Source organism: Hydractinia symbiolongicarpus, chromosome 9, assembly GCF_029227915.1.
Source record: "Hydractinia symbiolongicarpus strain clone_291-10 chromosome 9, HSymV2.1, whole genome shotgun sequence".
NCBI classification, from domain to species: domain Eukaryota; kingdom Metazoa; phylum Cnidaria; class Hydrozoa; order Anthoathecata; family Hydractiniidae; genus Hydractinia; species Hydractinia symbiolongicarpus.
Window position 1 is genome coordinate 13,032,600 of NC_079883.1, and position 18,887 is coordinate 13,051,486.

The 18,887-nt window shown below is 33.4% G+C and overlaps 2 protein-coding genes and 1 long non-coding RNA gene across 4 annotated transcripts; 2 read left to right on the top strand and 1 right to left on the bottom strand.

The window, feature by feature from the left end:
- Window positions 1-434: 434 nt before the first annotated feature.
- LOC130656341 (uncharacterized) lies at window positions 435-7,469 on the top strand. Its single transcript, XM_057459175.1, has 4 exons — window positions 435-472; window positions 4,833-5,109; window positions 5,501-5,621; window positions 7,118-7,469. The coding sequence occupies exons 1-4, from the start codon at window positions 450-452 to the stop codon at window positions 7,261-7,263; spliced, it is 567 nt and encodes a 188-aa protein (XP_057315158.1). The 5' UTR covers window positions 435-449; the 3' UTR covers window positions 7,264-7,469.
- Window positions 7,470-7,609: 140 nt separating this feature from the next.
- On the top strand, window positions 7,610-15,859 carry LOC130656340 (dnaJ homolog subfamily C member 17-like). Its single transcript, XM_057459174.1, has 10 exons — window positions 7,610-8,278; window positions 8,748-8,817; window positions 8,884-8,942; window positions 9,222-9,309; window positions 9,925-10,001; window positions 14,302-14,415; window positions 14,602-14,679; window positions 14,920-14,997; window positions 15,100-15,186; window positions 15,423-15,859. The coding sequence occupies exons 1-10, from the start codon at window positions 8,213-8,215 to the stop codon at window positions 15,612-15,614; spliced, it is 909 nt and encodes a 302-aa protein (XP_057315157.1). The 5' UTR covers window positions 7,610-8,212; the 3' UTR covers window positions 15,615-15,859.
- Window positions 11,193-13,583, bottom strand: LOC130656342 (uncharacterized). Of its 2 annotated transcripts, XR_008984905.1 has the most exons (4): window positions 12,996-13,583; window positions 12,575-12,727; window positions 11,665-11,859; window positions 11,193-11,482 (listed from the first exon to the last, which is right to left on the bottom strand). It is a non-coding gene; the product is annotated as an uncharacterized LOC130656342 (long non-coding RNA). The 2 variants fall into 2 exon arrangements; XR_008984904.1 differs by having other exon boundaries at window positions 11,193-11,859.
- Window positions 15,860-18,887: the final 3,028 nt, after the last annotated feature.

The window sequence follows — 18,887 nt, forward strand, 5'->3', positions numbered from 1 at the left end:
CTGCGATACAGGCTCAGGGGTTATTTTTTTTGCGCATTCATTTTGCGCTAGAAAAGTGGGGTACGTTTTAAATCGTGAACCCCAAACACGATGATCGAGCGTCTGGTATAGTGACTCTCTCAATCTTAACTTCCTTTTCTACATGTCCGAAATAGTATGCATGACTATACTGTCATTTTTATATTTATAGGTTTATTTTTTAGGTGATCACAAGCAAATAGACAAAAATGTGCTTTGTTTAAAATTAAAAAAAATCTTTATCCATGTGGCTTAAAACTTAAAATTCATTCAGAAAGTTCAGCTACACTTTAACAAAATTTTTACAGAAAAAAAGTTATACCGCCCGTGGGTTTCGTTTTTACAGGCATAAAGAAAAAATCCATTAAATTTGGACTTGCTATGGTTTCCAATTATTATGTCAAATGAAGAAATTATCCACAATTAAATCCATGATAAAATGTCTATTTCACCTGTAAGTACAGTTTTGCAGACTCCGCATTAGTTAAGAACCTCATGGCTGGATTTCTTGTGTAAGACCTGGTTACCAACGACGAAGGGGCCAGGCGAAAGAGATTTATGTCTACGCAGTTTTTTTAACTAAGTCAGGAGTTGGTGAATTAGCTAGGATGGTCAGGTTGGCTATGAATAGGCTTGCTCGTGGATTAAAAGGACCAGGACTATTCAATAATTTCTGAGATCTAAAAGTGTCCGACCAAAAAAGAAATCTATCGGACATTTTGTCTGATGACTCTCCAAAAATTATTTCGAGGGCTGCCATCGCACGCTACAAAATGGATTTTATAGGTTGATTTTGAAAACTCAATACCGTATTTCCTCCAATAAGCGCCGCCCTCTATTAAGCGCCGCCCTCTAATAAGCGCCGCACCTAAAATTCGAATTTCGAAATAAGCGCCGCCCTCTAATAAGCGCCGCACCCTCAAATGCGGCGCTTATTAGAAAATCAAGAGAAAATGAGATTTCAATGCTTTTATTCGAACTCTATAGTCTTCTTATTGCAATATTCATTTACATTAAGTTCTAAATAGCTAAATTTACATTTCTTCTTATTAAGTTCCTCATAAAGAATGTTTGCAATTTTACTGTTGGTTGAACAGCAAAGAAACTTGGCAGGGACGACCAAGCCAAGCTCTCGTTTCCTTTTTCCCGTTACTTTTGCGATCATCGTGTTGTTTTTATCAGATTTCAAAAATTGTTTCGTTAGTTTGGATAGTTCAATGGGTAAATGTCCGACTAAAAACTCATCATCCTTTTCTCCCAGATCGTCTGAATCTATTTCGACAACTTCTTTATTGACCTCTTTAGATACTGGTTCGATCGCGACCTCAGTTTCTTTGACTGCTTCAGTTTCCTTTGCTGCTTTACTTCCTTTGGTTGATTTTCTTCCTTTGGCTTTGGTTACTTTGTTCGTTTTGTTTGTTTCGCTTGGTTCACTTTTCTCGTTTTCAACCGCTGGTGTAGTACTTGATTCTGATTCTGTCTTTTTATTTTCTTCTGTAGGTTTTTTGTCGGATTCATCTTCACCTTTTACTGTAACCTGTGGCTTTAGTTTGTATACACCTATGGCGTTTTGATCATATTCTTTGGCCTCTTCTCTTTCGTCTGGTTTGCAGTTAAGTTTCTCTCCCAGAGTTGGAGTCCAAACATCTTTGTAGACATGGTGGCCTCGTATGTTTGTTTCAAACTTCACAATAAAGGCAAATGAAAAGTTTCTTGGAATAGTTCTAGCCATGTTTCGCCCTCTCTTGAATGTACAGCGAAGTCATTGCATTGTTTGTTTACCTTTTGAAAAAATGGAATGCGGGAAGCTATTGTAATGCTTGATTTTGGTACGAAAAATGAAGTCGTTCTAGTGTATAATAAACAAAATATTTCTAGCGAGCGAGGTGTGTGTGTGTGCAAAATAACATGGGTCCAACCGAGAATTCACACAAAGGAGAAAAAATCAAATCCTATTCCTTGGATCTGAAGAAGGAAGTCGTGGAATATGCAATCAATTATTCAAATCGCCAAGCAGGAAGGCGATACAATGTTGACGAGAGGAGAGTTCGTGAATGGAGAGCAAAAATGGAAGACATCAAAGCCAGGGTTGCTGATAAAGGTGGACTGAAAAGAAGAAGACTTGATGGTGGGGGAAGAAAGCTCACGAACGACGACTTAGAAGAAGAAGTACTCATCTGGATAATGGATCGTAGATCAGCAATGCTTAGAGTTTCTCGAAAATTAATAATGAAGAAAGCAAAGATTATCCATGACAAAAGCACCGATGACCCTGCTGTAAAAGAGAGCTTTGTAGCCAGTCGTGGATGGTTGGAAAAATTTATGAAAAGAAACGGACTTTCTTTAAGGAGAAGAACAACTACCGCTCAAAAGAATCCTAGTTGTATGGTCGACAAACTTGTCATGTATGTTTTACAGTGCCGACGATTACAAAGAAAATTTAAATACTCCGCTGGTTCAATCATTGCGATGGATGAAACTGCAATTTGGTCTGACATGCTCTCAGGGACAACTGTAGAAAGCAAAGGAAAGAAAGACATTCCTTTAAAGACCACTGGCCATGAGAAAGTCAGAGTTTCTGTGTGCCTTACAGCAAAGGCTGATGGAACACGGCTCAAACCATTCATCGTTTTTGGGGGTGCAAAGCGGGAATGTAATGCTCTAAACGAAGAATACAAATCTAAATGTATTATCGCTTCATCTTCAAATGCTTGGATGAATGAGGAATTGACATTAGAATACATTAAAACAGTTATTGGTAAATTTTCTTTTCAAAAGCGATTGTTAGCTTGGGATTCCTTTGAATGCCACATGATGCAAACAATCAAGCAACGTTTGAAAAGTTTCAATGTTGATTCAGTTATCGTCCCCGGTGGTTGTACTCCGTATATTCAAGCCCCCGATGTTTCGTGGAATAAGCCATTCAAAGCTCATGTTACCGAAGCTTACGATACATGGCTTAGTGAAGGGATCCACGAATATACAAAAGCAGGTAATATGAAGCCACCTCCGCGAAGGAAAGTAATCGAGTGGATCTTAGAAGGTTGGAAAAAGCTGTCAAGTGAGCTCATCGTGAAATCTTTTAAAACATGCGGTTTAAGCCTTCCAGTCGATGGTAGTGAAGATGACAAGATCCACTGTTTTAAAAAGGAGGGAGCTTGTCCTGATGGGGCATCACGGCTAAGAGAATCCCTGAATATCTTGCAAGAGGAAGAGAGTCAAATAAATCCTTTTGAGAACATAACAGATTCGGATGTTGAGGATGCATGCGGGCCGTTTCATTTGATTGACTCTGATCAAGAAAGCGACGAAGAAATTGATGTTTGAAATTATCTTTGTTATATTTGATAGAAAGAGAACAGGAAAAGACACGATAATTCACCCGTTATTTCTTTCTCGTACGTTACTTACCCCTCTATAGAACCCCAAATCTATCAAAAAAACTTTTACTAAGGATAGCATTCAACCAACGGATTGAATTTGAAGAATAGGCAAAAACTTCAGAAACTTGAAATCTGAAATTTCGAAATAAGCGCCGCCCTCTATTAAGCGCCGCCCTCTAATAAGCGCCGCACCTAAAATCACAAAAATTAAATAAGCGCCGCGGCGCTTATTAGAGGAAATACGGTATTTGTTTTTCCGGCATGCAATTAATCACACGCCTGATACGATTTGGCATGTGCCAAGGCGTGTGCGTGCAATCGCACGCCTCTCTTGAAAAAGACTGATAGTTGTGTTACGTATTTTTGAGATGTACAAATGCACAATAGGTTAAAACTGGTTAGATCATTGTTTGGAAAATAGACTGTGCTACTCTATCTGTAATCAAAGGTCATAAACAATGTAGTAAATTTAACTTTACAGATGCTTTGCGATAGGATAAATCAAAATTAGTACACATATATAACAACAGTTTGACGAATAAACCAAGATACTTATACGTAGATGTTACTCTCACAGTTTGACAACCATAGGTTATAATCATAAAGCTGCTCTGTTTCAAAAGATTATTTTTCGAACCAAACAATATAGCTTCTGTTTTTCCAGTTCCAAGATTTAAAGTTCATTCATTCTCCATACACGATTTAAAAATACAATTGATGAAAAATTTCAAGCAAACATTTTGTTGTTCTTTTGCAAGCTATTTAATCAACTATACAACATACAAAGAATGTTGTCTTACTTTTTGAACAAAGCATTTTTTTGAAAAATAGAGCATAGCAAATTTATGTTTCAGCCAATTTGCGCTTTATCAATATCTATAGCTATCAATAATTATAGTTTGTCATCAAATTCCCTGGAATCGTTACATTATGCTTGTAACACCCTCTTACTTATGATGTTGAAAACAAAACTAATAGTTCTTTTATAAAGAGCATTTAGCATGACAAATATATATTTTATAATTTATATTACCTTTTAAAAGGAAGTCTTTGAGCATACAAGTATTTAAACATTAAAAAATGCTGTAATCATCTCAATAAGTACTTTTTCTCCTTTTTAATTGGTTTTCAAAAAGGTCAGACCACTTGTCGTTTTTATTTTATTTGTTTTGAAATTTTGGTATTGGGTCCAGTCAAAACTTTCCTATAAAAAACATACTGGCTGTCAGAAGAAACATAAAGGTGTATTTATACTAAAGTCGGCATTTAACTCAATTTTATCAATCAGAAAACATTAAAATGTATCCCACAAACTTTTTGTGAACTCATTCAGAACACCTAGATGTACTAAAATTAGTCAAAAAAAAGAAACATGATAAAGGACAGGTAGACAAAATTCTAGATGTATTACTTTTAACTGTTTTTATTAAGAATGCCACCAGAGAATATTCCTAAAGAAATACAAGAAAATGCACTGATCTCATCAGCAATACTGATAAACGATGACATGAATGACATGGAAAATACTGATGGCAGTGACGACAACTTAGATGTTGAAAATGAGTCTGAGTATGCAGGATACAAACTTCTTCAGCAGGAAGATACTGTTGGTATTAACAATGAAGACGATGACTTGGAGTGCAACGAAGAGAATGCTATTGGAAACGAAGAATGCAACGGTGAAAATGCCTTAAATATTAACTATGAGGTAATTTATTATAATGGTATTTTTTACTAAGCAACGTTTAGTGTATATTTTTACAATTTTTTTCACAATGTTCTTGTATGTATTATATTTTACTTTTATTACATTCTTCCTTGTTTAACTTAATGCGACCTTGATCAACATAATTTTTTTAAGGACAAACAAAACAATCGGTGTGCTATCAATAGTGTGTGTACGAATGGGGAGGTTGATTAATCTGCATGCCATCCCCTTTATCTATTTATATCCCATCTTGTGTGACACCAGAGGAAATAATTTTTTTTATTATTTAATGTAATCTTCAAAGTAAATTACTTATTAAACACTGATAGAATTAGTAAGGGCTTACTAGTGCAGTATTGGACTTACAATTTAATAATTTTCTGTGTTGTAGAATTTAATTTGTTCTGGGCTGGATGATGATTTACCAAGCTCGGGTTTGGGGTTTCCTAAAGAAATATTGGAAGATGAAGATGAGAAACTTGCTGACAAAAAAGATATTCCAATGAGTGAAAGTAAGAATGTTTTTTAAGCCTTTGAGCAGATGCAGTACTGTTCGCAAAGAGATTGACGTTTTTCAAAACACTTCAAATGGTAAAAAAATATCTATGCAAATTTTATAATAAATTTGTGCAGTGATAAAATTGTATCCACACTACATCTTAATTCATTTTAAGGTTACTCTGTATATTTTCAGCCATTCTAATATAAATTCTTTTGGATGGTAATTTTTTTACCTTAAATCCTTTTGACACACTCTGTATATTTTCAGCCGTTCTAATATAAATTTTTTTGGATGGTGAATTTTTTTTGCCGACGCAAACCTTCATTATACTGTTTTACATTGGCATTTACCTATTTCACGGTGGTAAAAAAAGTCGACGTGACTTTCGTTTTTATGATTTTACCTCAAAAATTCACAATTTCAAGTTGGCAAAAACATTGACATGAAATATTATTTCAGTGTCTGATGTTGGCAAATTGCCTTTAAAATCTGACCTTTTCTTTCTAAGCCAGCTTGTTCAAATTTAAACTACTTTAATTCTATTTAAGGCAAATAAGCAAAATGCTCAGCAACAACTTTTATGATCTTTTATTAATTCTTGCATATAAGGAATACTTATATATTGCTTTTCTATCTATACTTTCTGTATATTTACAATACATTTATGGCAATTTAAGGATTTTATAAATTGCCAAAAATGAATTTGAAATGAACTTGTTGTTTTACATATCACCTTAATATTTAAACCGTGGCATTTGCCGTTTGTTGACGTGAATTAGAAAGGCTGTATTTAAAAAAAAACTCTAAAAAATTTTCTTTTTAAAAATTCTGAAAGATGCATAATTTTTTTCAGGTAGGTATAATATATTTAATAAGAAATTCCAAAAGATATTCACATTCCTATGCTCTATTTTTCGAAAAAATGCTTTGTTCAAAAAGTTTTACATTCGATTAGATGGTAAAAAGCTACATGTGACCTTATAAAACCAATGGACCACAACAATTTAGAGAATTAAAAAAGATAAACCTTTGTACTACAACTTTACATCACATTTCATCTTCAAAAAACAAAGAAAATGAGGTAATATTTTTGGGTGGAAAATTTATTAATGAAGATGATATACTGAGGTTTCAATGGAACTATTCTTAATGTAAATTTTACCCTGTTGATAAAGAAGCAATTTACATGTATAAGAAACTATAGTAATTTGAAAAATAAATTTGATACCCTTTCTTTTTATAGACTGAAAATCTACCAATTTTGTTTACAGGGGTGAGGGACATGATAATTTAAGAACAATTAAAAATAAAAGGACTTAGAGTCAAGTTTAAGGAGAAATGTTTATTTCAGGGAGTAATTAAGAGAAGGGAAATCTAATCAAAACATTATCAAAGGTTAAACTAGAGAGAGAAAACAGGGGGCAAAAAGATAATGACTTTGGTGGGTGGCAAAGACAAATTTACTCTTTGATGTGAGATATTGATTTTATGACACCTCGTGTTTAGGTCAAGCAGAACTTGTAAAAAATGCAATGGCTGGTTTTTCCTTACCTGATTTAAATGTACCAGCATGGGCAAAATCGCTATCTGATGATGAATGGAAAGTATCCTTGCAAACCACAGTGCAGAAAATGAAAGACAATCAACCATAACTACTTCCATTTCTTCTTGATAACGTACTTCACCTTAATTATGCATCCAGGAGATAAACTGCTGTCTTGGAGACCCTTGTTGAACAATTTTATTCTGAAGAACAATAGTGTTATTCTTAAGTTATAATTTGATGTATTTTTTGTATATATAACTTAATTAATTTTCTTTTTTTTATCTGTGTTGTTTTCAGTGATGGCTTATGTGATTATGGTTTAATTCTTGCATAAACCCACAAGGATTGTAAGAATTATCATTAATTTTTATAAAAATTAGAACTGAGTATAGGCAACCAATTTTGTCTTGCAAAGAATGTTTATATAAAGAGCTTTGCTTCAACATGTTCAAGTTCCACAAGGGTAAAGAACTCTTTTACAGAAGTCAGTACTTATAAATTCCAAAATTATGTTTGTTTTTGCCAGTTCACAAGCATCAGTACATACTCAACACATAGAAAATATTTTGTTTGAATGTGAGTACATTTATTCACAAAAAAATATACAGAATTCGTCAATTGTGAAGATTAGATTCCTTCTTAGAACAGTAGTTTTATATTGTTCAATTCTATAGGAGGACTTATCGATGTTTCATTGTTTTTTTCTACATTTTAAACGTTTATATTTCAATGCAAAATTATTCCTCCAGGATAAGGGGACTTTACGTACGCTGAAATAAAGCTGGATTGCTTTCTTTTTTTTTGTACTTGTGTTAGCATAGTTGGGTTGGAAAATTAACTCCCTAAATCTAGTGGAATACTTTCAAGCTTTAGGAACTTTCAAGATGTCATATGTTTACTTCTAATTTTTTCTTGAAAAATTTTATATGAACCTATTTATATAACTGTTGTCGTAAAAAATAATATGGTCTGTTGGTCTCTCAATAGTTTACTTAATACCCAACACTACATATGATTTAGAATAATAAAAAATGATTTAATAATTTATAGCACAGATGATGGCTACTCCTAAGAATTATTATGAATTACTTGGTGTTCATCTGGAGAGCACAGAAAAGGAGGTGAGTTGAATAATTGCGGAAATGAGGGTAGCCACACCTAAAATCGTCTGTAATTTAAAGCAAGACCATCCTAAAATCTCTTCAATAACTTAAATTAAGTGATTCCTCATAAAATCTTCTAAAATTGTTTATGGTGACAATACTTTGTTTTCACAATTTTATGCAACGAAAAATTGAGCTATGCTTTAGCCATCTTGAAAACAGGTGTGGTTAATTATATTTGCATAATGCAATTTGAGATAAACAACCCCTCTAGCATCCTAAAAGAAAAATTTCCTACTAAAAATGTTGAAAAATCTCCTAAAATATGAAATATTTTTAATACATTTGTTAGTGTTTTGTCCTAAAATTTTATTTAAAAACCTCCTAAAATTTCCTAGAATCATGAAGTTGTCAATCTGTGGACACCCTCCTAATCTTCATTGTACATAATATTATGTTTCCTGATTTTCATTGTACCAATGTTTAGATATTAAGAGCATATAGAAGAAAAGCTTTATCATGCCATCCTGACAAAAATCCAGACAATCCTAAAGCAGGTTTGTTGATAAACTTTACCTGTACTTCATGTACTTTACATGTCACTAAACAATTTTTTTTTTCAGGGGAATTATTTATTGAAATATCTGATGCTGTAAAAGTTTTAACTGACAAATCTGCTCGGGTAAGTTCTGCCCACTCGTTTTTTGTTTTTTTATGATTTTTTATGCAAGAAAATCTTGCAAACGCTTTCACAGTGTAAATTATTTTTATATATATATAAATATATTTTTAACATTTCTCAAGCTTTCATGTGCTTTTAAGCAGAAAGTGCGTATTGCAAGTGGCTAACCAGGAAGAGCCAATAGAGATGTTGTTATACTAGCTCTCGTTTCGACCGGAAGCACTTTATCACTAGGTCAGGTAAAATTTGAAATATTCTATCTGTGTTCTTATTGACTAGGCAGCTTTTGACAAAGTTCTGAAAGCTAAAGAAGCTGCAAAGCTCCGTACCAAAGCCTTTGATGCCAAGAGAAAGAAATTCAAAGAAGGTAGCAAGTTTTTTTGTTTCCTCCAATTTATGTAGTATTTATAAAAGCAAGGTCCTTTAACTTTAAAGTCAAATATGTCTGTGTATTTTTCTATTTTTTTTGCTGCGCTATTTAAAATTTCTGTAATAATAATTGTGTGCTTATTATGTCTGTGTATTTTTCTATTTTTTTTGCTGCGCTATTTAAAATTTCTGTAATAATAATTGTGTGCTTATTTTGTACTACTCAAAATTGCAAAGTAGTGGTATCTCTAGATCCTTTAAGTGTACCAGGGTGTGTCTGACAACCTGGAAAAGTCAGATAATTAGTTCCAAAGAAAAAATTTAGAAACCTCTCTGCTACAACAGGTAGTTATAAAATAGTGTTATTTTTGAATCATTATGATTCCATCGCAATTTTTGTTTAGAAATTTTTGTTCAGTATACTTTTTTATTTTAAGTATCTGTAAGAGTTAACCTATCAAAATGTGGAGGAGTTTCATTTTAGGTGTGCCTCTTGTGTAGCAAATTAAGTACTACAAAATCAAAAAATTCAATAATTTTTGAACACCTCTCGAGAAAGATTTTCACTTGCATAAAGTAGAATAAGTAAGCAGGCGGTTCGCATTTTATGTAGATTTGGAAAAGAGAGAAACTGACGCGCAACAAGAGAAAGAAAATGACGTCACTGCTGCTGAGAGATTAGCTGCTGAGGTATGCTTTTTTATTCAAACATCATGTCAGCCCATGCTACCTGTCCATGTGTTTAAACTTTCATAAGCCATAATCATTTTTCATAAGGGCTGACAGCCCGCCTTTTATTGCATTTTGTATAAGGAAATTTGCAAAGAATCTAGTAGTCTGTGGTTCTTAATTGTTTCATGATTGTAGTACTAAAAGTTTCTTATGTTTTTGTTGTTGTTTTTTTAGTTTCTTTGCTAAGTTATTTTTTTGATGTAGTTTTTTGTATACAAAAGGCTGTGCCGGTAAAAGTTTCATAAAATTTTCAGAGGTTTACATACTCGTTTTCTTGTAAAAAACAACTGCACTTAACTTCGTATGTGTTCTGTAGACAGGATTTGATGACGAGGAAATGTAATATACCACAAAATATTTTAGAAACTCTTTAGGTTATTTTAGTGTGTTATTTACAAACGAGATTAGTCTATATTAGTTTCCTTATTAAGAATGTTTCCCGTGACGTCATTATCTTGTCAAAAAAACGTCATTGACAGGTAGAATTTTTTCAAAGGGACTTGTGAGTACAGAAATTCGCGACTAAACTTTTGGAAGTTAAAATGAGAGAAATAATTAATTATTAGAAAGAAAAAAAATTTGGGTTAAACTTTTGAATTTTTTTTTTTTTTTGAATTTTTGATTTCAAACTTAGCTAAAAAGTTGCTTTATATGCACCTTTTTGAATTAGCGAACTAGTGTTTGCATGTTTATTTTAGGCAATTTTTTTCCCAATGAATAAAACCATTAAAGGGCAAAGGGCAAAGATAACAACTATTAGGCTGAATTCAAAACTTTTGCTCCTGGAACTAAAGTTGAAATGGGGTTGCTTAATTAACGCAACATGTACAAACTTCTTGTACATTTTGATGTTTTAATCTTCAGACGAGTTCTTTAAAACCAAACAGATTTTTAGGCGTGCTAAATTATTATTGAATCAACATTGTGGTCTTGCAAGGAAAGTGTTTCTAATAATTGAATACTTATGTAACTCGCCCTTGTTTAGTATTCTTTTGTAGAAGTTGATTCGCCATGTTTAATTCATTAATTCATCACTAGATATTTTTTCTACGTTATCATTAGAAGCTTGTCTGTTCTAAATGATCTAGAATCTCCAAAAGATCAGAAACACAAGACGCTGTTTCTCTTATATCAGATTCTGTATTTACTGGTAATTTATCTTGCTCATTTTTCTCTATCATAAATTATTATATGTTACATAAATATATTAATAAATAAGTTATTATTTGATCGTAGCTACTGGTACCATATTGGACACGAGACAGCGTGATTGTTCTTTGATTGTCGTCTTTCTAATTGTGTTTAGAAAATTCTCGGTGATGTATCTGTGTCCATATTTCTTTGACCACTCACTGCGCTGCATTTTTATACTAAAATATATGTTCGTTGCGATTACTTTTCAAACCGCTTTTTTCGCTTGATGCAGTCGATGTTGTCTTCTAAAGAAACGTGTGCTAGGTTTTAAAAGAAATAAACCGATGAAGAACATGAATGAATGAAAGAATGAATGAATGAATGTGTGATAGTCAGCATAGAGCGAAGCAGTATTATTGATTCACAAGATGTCATTTTATTTGTTGATTTTTTATTAATAATTTTTTTCACTTTCACTAATGCTTACCATATGCAGAAATGCATTTTTGACATCTTTCTGAAAAAAACAATGTTGGTTGATCATCGTCAATGTTCTGTTGACATGAATGACATTTCACTGTTTTTTGCTGACAGGAATAGTACCACCAAGGGAAGATAGGATGCCGACGGTAGACGCCTGCGGGTGGTGCACTCTCCACCGCACAGTAGTTTAACAGTTCACCTAAAAAAGTGTGACTTCTTTGATGAGAAATAAGCAGGAGAGCTATTGCGAATATTTATATATTAGTCACGTATATTATCGATTTAAAAAACTAAACGTTTTTTAATTTTTAATTTTTGACCTCATCATAAGCCTGTCTAATACTGACACATTACTCTTACGTTGACATGAGAGTTTCAGAATTTTATACACATGATTGGCATCGTATATAATTGTGGCAAAATTGTGGCAGATGATACCATCAAATATAAAAACATCTGAAACGTTACAAGAGTTTAAGTCAAAAATTAAGAAATGGAATCCAGAAAGTTGCCCTTGTAGGTTGTGCAAACCGTATATTAATGGATTAGGTTTTATTTGACAGGCAGACTTTTATTTAGTATTTATAGCATTTTGCGGTTTGTTTTTGTTGGGTTTTTTTTCCCGAATTTTCTGGCATACCACTTCCTTGCAATATATAGGATCTCAAAAATAAAAGCTATAGTCTAACCATCCTTTATTTCAGGATGATGGTATGCAAAGCAAAGAAGTCAAATTAACTAAATTAATTGCCTTCTTCATTGACTTTAATTAGCGACTTTTCCCGAGAAGCTAGAATTTTTTATTTTTTTTTTACACGTCAATGTAAAAGAAATTGTTAATAATTAATAATAATAATAATAATAGAGAGTGTAACAAAACATTTAGAAAGAGTATTCTACGTGGTCAAACTTACATGATGTTGGATAGGTCAATAGTTTCTTTGGTATCTTCCATTTGAAAGTTGGTTTTTGCAAGCTGATGCCTAGCTTGTTTAGAAGCAACTCGATATTCACATCATTGCTGTGTTCGTTGAACTCTTCCACGTTTTGTAACCAAACTGGAGAACCTGGAGAACGAGATTATTTTACGTATAATGTTATATAGATATAGATGATGTAGATAGGTGGTTCTGTTTTAAGGTTTTCTGCTTCGAAGTTATTTCGTGTTTTAAGGTTGACATATTCTCAACTTGTGCTAGTTTCTTCGGTTTCCGAAAAGCTCCTTTTGTAAACCAATAACATATATGCAATTTTTAAAAAGCAGATAAAAAATATGTTATAGACTATATTCCCATATCTATCTTAGGAAGGATAGTTTTTTTGTTTACATCTTACCAGGAGTTTAGCCCTGGTTTTGTTGATCTTGTTTGAAACTTTTACTATGCTCTAAGGAAGAGAGTAATGGTGCAAATGAAGAAAGAATAATGTTAAGACAATAAAAGAAGAAGAACCTTACCTGTTGAAAAATTCAAAATAGTGCAGAGTATGAACGCGAAAACAAAATGGTAGCGCTCCATGCTGGCGAAAAATGGTTACCAACTTTTTTTGTTGTGTCGCCTTCTATTGCTTCTCTTGTTTAACTTTGCTTCAGCGTGAATAGAATTTTTTTATATTTTAATTAGGTCGTTACTTAATCACTAATTATTCTATTCTTCCTGTTGTAAAAACTTGAAAAGGAAAAGCTCTCTTTATATTCCTATTAACTGCTTTCCTTCGCCTTCAACTAACAATGCTTGTCGATAACGTGCTATTGAAAGGAGGAAGGGAATGTAATGTTTATGCTTTCTTAAATCCGTTAGCATGTATCCTTTTCTTCTCTAAACTGTTGTAAACAATATGTTTCATTCATTTTGTTGGTAAAAATAGCAACCAGGCTTATTGCATTTTTTCAATTTAACGCCCCTTATTTTGTAAACGCCCTTCTTTAGTTAACCCCCGTCTTTAGTTAACGCCCGTCAGACAATTAAGCAAAGTTTTCTGCTAGTTTTACGGATTTGTTAGCTAAATTTCCATTAATTCGAGCACGCGGATTTTTAATAATACCTCAACTGTGAAGGAGAGATATATCTATTTTTAGCCTTAAACAACGGATCTCTCCACCTCAGGTTTCTTTGTCTCGACAATCTTTTGATAAGTAGTTAATTTGTGTTAATTATCACTTCAATTATATTTTTAATCTTGTTAATTAAATTTATGTAAAAATTTTAATAATGCTTAATCCGAATAAATGGTGCGAATTGTGCAAGGCTGAAAGGTTCAAAGTCACATGTGGTACTGTTCTTATCTGCACCGCAGATCTTCTGTTTTTATAACCTTCTGTTAATTAAGCACCTTGGGTTATTTGTGTTGCGTGGTATGTTCTGCGTGGGAATTAAGGAATTAAAAGGGCTCTTTAACTTCTTCTTTTGTTTCTTTAACAATTTTGTCATTGATAAAGTGTCGAGGGTTGGAGTTGAACTTTTGTTGTTTAGCTTTTTCATGGATGACCTTAGACCACTCGGCACCCGTCCAAATTTTGTCTTGTTTTCTTTTCATACTTTGTCATTAAAAAAATAAAATATAGCGTCCTCTTTCTCTGATGTTTTCAAAACAATATTATTATCCTTGATCACACTTACCATGGTCATGTTTGTTTACTTAGATAACACGTCTTCGCGAAGAAGGTTCACGCTTGTTGAAGGAACAGCAAGAATTAATTGAAAAGCAACTTGCAGAAGAAAGGGAGAATAATGTTTTAATCACGCCAAAACTGAAAGTAATTATTGTTTTTATTTGAAGTTTTACCTTTCTCGGGTTTGTTAAGCCGCTTCTATTTTACCGGCAATTTTTACGGCAGACGTTGTTATGGGTCACGCTCAAACTGTAGTAGACAAACTAGTACCGATGCTCTGCAGAACGTTTTAAATCAATCTACTGAACTAGTTCATGTCTATTATGTTAGGTGAAGTGGAAAGCGAGTAAACATGACCATCAAAATGGCGGTTACAACGAGGATATATTAATGAAGTTGTTTAAAAAGGTAAGCATCTCATAAATTTTTGTTGAGTTAGAAGATTGCTGTTCAAAGCTGCCGATTATCATGTGTTTTCACGCGTTTTGGGAAATATCAAAGTAGCGAAAAAAGTCATTACTGCGCAAGCCTTTAAACGAGGGTATTTTTAAAGTTTAATTTTTCCGGAACGGTGGTCTACAAATTGATTCCAGATGGTGTATAATAGTGATGTTATGGTTTTTTATGTTTCTTGTGTTACTGTTACAGTATGGTCACGTTACCGGAATTGTGCTTTCCAGAAAAAACGGCATGGCGATAGTGGAATATGAAAAGTCATCACATGCTGTAAGTTTTTTTTTAATGTACAGCAACCTATGACGCAACCATTGAGAGAGTACTACTCTTGTTGACTGTGAGAATCGTTCTGATAAATTTCAATCGTTTTAGGACATGGCTTTAGAGTTTGAAAAAGGACTCGAAGAAAATCCTGTACTTATAACGTGGTTGGAATGTCCTGTACCTAACACTGCAAAGGTAACAGTATAAACGTTTTTTTTTGTACAAAATTTAATTTTTGTAAAGATGTTTGTTTGAAACAAAGTTAGGCAAAACTTCACGGAAAAGAAGTTCTGTGTAAGATATTTTCCCGCTCAAGTTCTTTTTTAGTTTTTTCTTATACCATTCGTATTTGGTAGTTTGTTCACATGTTAACTGTATTTGCCCATCTGTGTTTTCGTTCTTAATATATTTATTATTGAATGTCTACCTAGCCTGCTGCTGCGACATCTACTCCTGTACCACCTGAAAACCCTCAAGAAGCGGCGTCAAACATTTCAGATAAAGACTTTGAAAATATAGTTTTGATGAAAATGAGGCAAGCTGAAGAAAGAAAACGACTGACACAGCAACTTTTAGAGCAAGATAAAAAAGATGAAATGGATAAAAGTTCAGCCAACACGTAGCCCAATGAAAGGCGGGGAATAACTACTGCGTGACAAACACATTCGCGTGACAATCGTTACTGTGTGAAGTACTGCTCTGAGAACAGTTGTAAATTTATCAAGTTACTTGTCAAACAGATCGGGAAAGCGTAAAAACGCGTGAAACTTTAAAAGATCACGGTTGTACTCGCCGCTGTTCAGAGAAAGAACTTTAAAGGATTTGTCTAGTTGTATTAACTGTGGATAATAACAAATGATGCTAGCAATTAGTTTAAATTACGTCTAACCATGACTCGATTTATCGAAGGTTGTTTTATCTGTAATAATCTTATACGTTTTCAGTATGTTTGTAGCTTGAAAGGAGATTTCTATTAAAGGGTTTTTGGCTGCAGCAACCAAAGATTAAACGCCAGTGCTCGATATACTTTATCTTTATGATACTAAAATTGGCAGCGTTTCGGGGTTTTGGTTGGCTGTTGAGGATCCCATACATATTTTGGAAGTTTACATGTCTCCACTCCCAAACTGTCTCGAAGATATTTTGAAGTGCTATCTTTTTAGATGCGTAGGTTAGGTAGTTTTAAAATGCGCTAGTCTCACTTTCTAACATACCGGCTTTACGGAATAAACACATCAGAGCCTACAAGCCCCCAAATTTAAGAAAATGGTCACGCTGACGTCAGTCATAATTAGTATATTTTGTGAGTTGGAATCTAACCAAATAACCAAAGACCTAAGTTCACTTTAAACATTTACAAGTTCAAATTGCTAGGATATAATATAGAAGTTGCCTAAATAACTACTTGTGGAGACCTACTTCGAAATTTGCTAACTTTTGTCAATATATCTTGTCAGGGATTGTAAAAACTGGCTGAAGATACGGTAGTGCTTTCGTCAAGAGATAAACTTATGACTGTTGTATTTTTCGTGATATTATTTCCAAAAGGAAGTTTGTTTTACTTGTTTAAACATTGGGCATTTTTTCATTTTAAATGATGAATTTGACGAAAAAAGAAATATTTGATAGAGTTGAGCAGGTGAGCAAACAATTAAAATGGTTACTGTCCACCATCTTTAAATTCTTGGAAATTAAAAAAGTTTTTTTTAAAATAAAGGACATCCGTCTTTGCTCGCAAGAAAACTGGAAATGCTTCACTTTAAATTGGAACAAAATATTTTATCAGTTAATCACATTAAAGGGTCACACCATTTTCTGATCTAATTCGATTCCAACCTCGTTCCTAGGGCATTTTGCCAATTCGATTAATTTATTAACCGCTTTGTTGACAGCTCCATAACAACGGCTCACGGGCCACAAGACCCTAGGGGAGGGGGCTGATCCGATCGTTGTATTCTTAAGTTAAATTTGCCTTTACTTTAAATAAATAGTGCACGGCGCTTTACTGATTAATGCATATATCAGAGCGAACCTGCTTGATCGCATCATGTGGAAAAGTAGTAACACAGGCTAAACATATTGATTGTAGGCACTCCAGTCACCTGACTAAAATGTCTCGAAATAGTCAGACACGATATGTAAAGACAAGTTGCATCCGGCTAAAGCGTAGCGGCTGGCGTACCTACCCAAATGTAAATTGATAAAGTCTCGTATAAAACAAAGAAAAATGACTCCTAATTGGGAAAAATCTTTTGTTTAATAATAAAATTTTTAGAATCTGGATGATAATGTTTACAGCGGGTGCACTTTGGGCTAAAATAATCGTTTTCAAGCGTTTAAGTGTTATAAAATGGCGCCTTGAATGTAAAAATTTAGGGTATGTAAAATAAAACTGTAAATAATATTATAAACTAATCCTATTATCTACTTGTGAAAATTTGATTTTTTGTGTGCATACCTTCTAAACTTTCACCCGGGTTTTGTGCCCCAGGAAAATGTGTGGCCATTTTGAATTACGATGAGGTTAACACACTACTACCCTTATCATATTTAGATAATTTTTATTATCAGAATATTACTTTAGAAAATGTTGCAAGGAATTTGAGTATTGAGAAGATTATACTTTCTCTTTTCTTTTTTTCCAGTTAAGCTTTACCAAGGTACTGTAGACCAGGCGTCTTTCCAACATCGTTATTTGGCAAAATTTTGTCAAATCCACAATTTTTTTTTTCTTTTTCTACAAAAACTTTTTCCTTACGAAAGCACAATGTATAGTCAGAAACCCGAGCGCATACGATTAACAAGAAAACCCAGGGCCGAGAATTAACGAAAAGAAAACAGAGTGATATGTGAAATTTATCTTTCTACTTAGGAGGTACCAAACTCAATAAATAAACGCCCCCTTAATAAAAAACATCCAGTATTTATTCAGTATGTTATATCTTTTTAACAGCAAGGGACTGGATGCTGATTATAATAATCTATGTACGTATCTAATTATTTGTTCGCGTTCTCGCACCTCATTGCGTGGTAATAAAAAACACAACTGCGATTCGTGTTAGAAAACTATAATAACACTTGATTATTTGCGTAACTTAAAAAGAACTCGTAAATCAATTCGAAAGAATTGCTTAGTAACAATCTTTACTCGACGAAAATATCAAGCAGGTGTGAAGCTTAAACAAAGATCACCAGCATCAAACAAAACTTGCGAGAAGGGAAGAACATCGAAAAATAATTTTCTAAAAAGTCATTTCGTTTCATATGAAGATAATGTAGTTTCTTCTGAAAGAATAATTTCCTGTTCTGATAAAACTATCAGTACCGCTTTTTTCAGAAAGATTTTATAATGCAACCAAGTTGGCAACTAACGAATATAATAATTAATAATTATAAGGAAAGAAGATATAAGATGTGTTTTGGTGAATTTTTACTTGGTTTAAAGGCTAACAGAGAGCTGTTCAATTTTATTCAGCAAGCTCTGCTACTGCTGTTGTTTTCCTCGTCTGTCATAAGTTATTTCGCGTTCAAAGGTGGCAGTGAATATAGTAGCTTACCTGAAAAACTTCGTATACTTGCCTACGTGATGTGGACTTTGTCGTTCTTGATATTACTAATTGTCATAACAAGTTACGCCCAAGAACGAAAGTACAACAGCACGCGAAACGCTTGGGGCGAAACGATTTACGAGCAGAAGCGAAAAACTCAGAGACGTAACGACACAAAATCTCACTTTGTTACGATACACAAGAAATAAACACGTCATGTTGTGGATGATTAACGGCTTATGTGAATAACCGTTAAAATTAACGTCGTAATTTGTGTTGACGACTTTCCTTATTTCCATGACTGCCGATACGAACGAAGATTGACATTCTTTAAAAACATTTGATAAA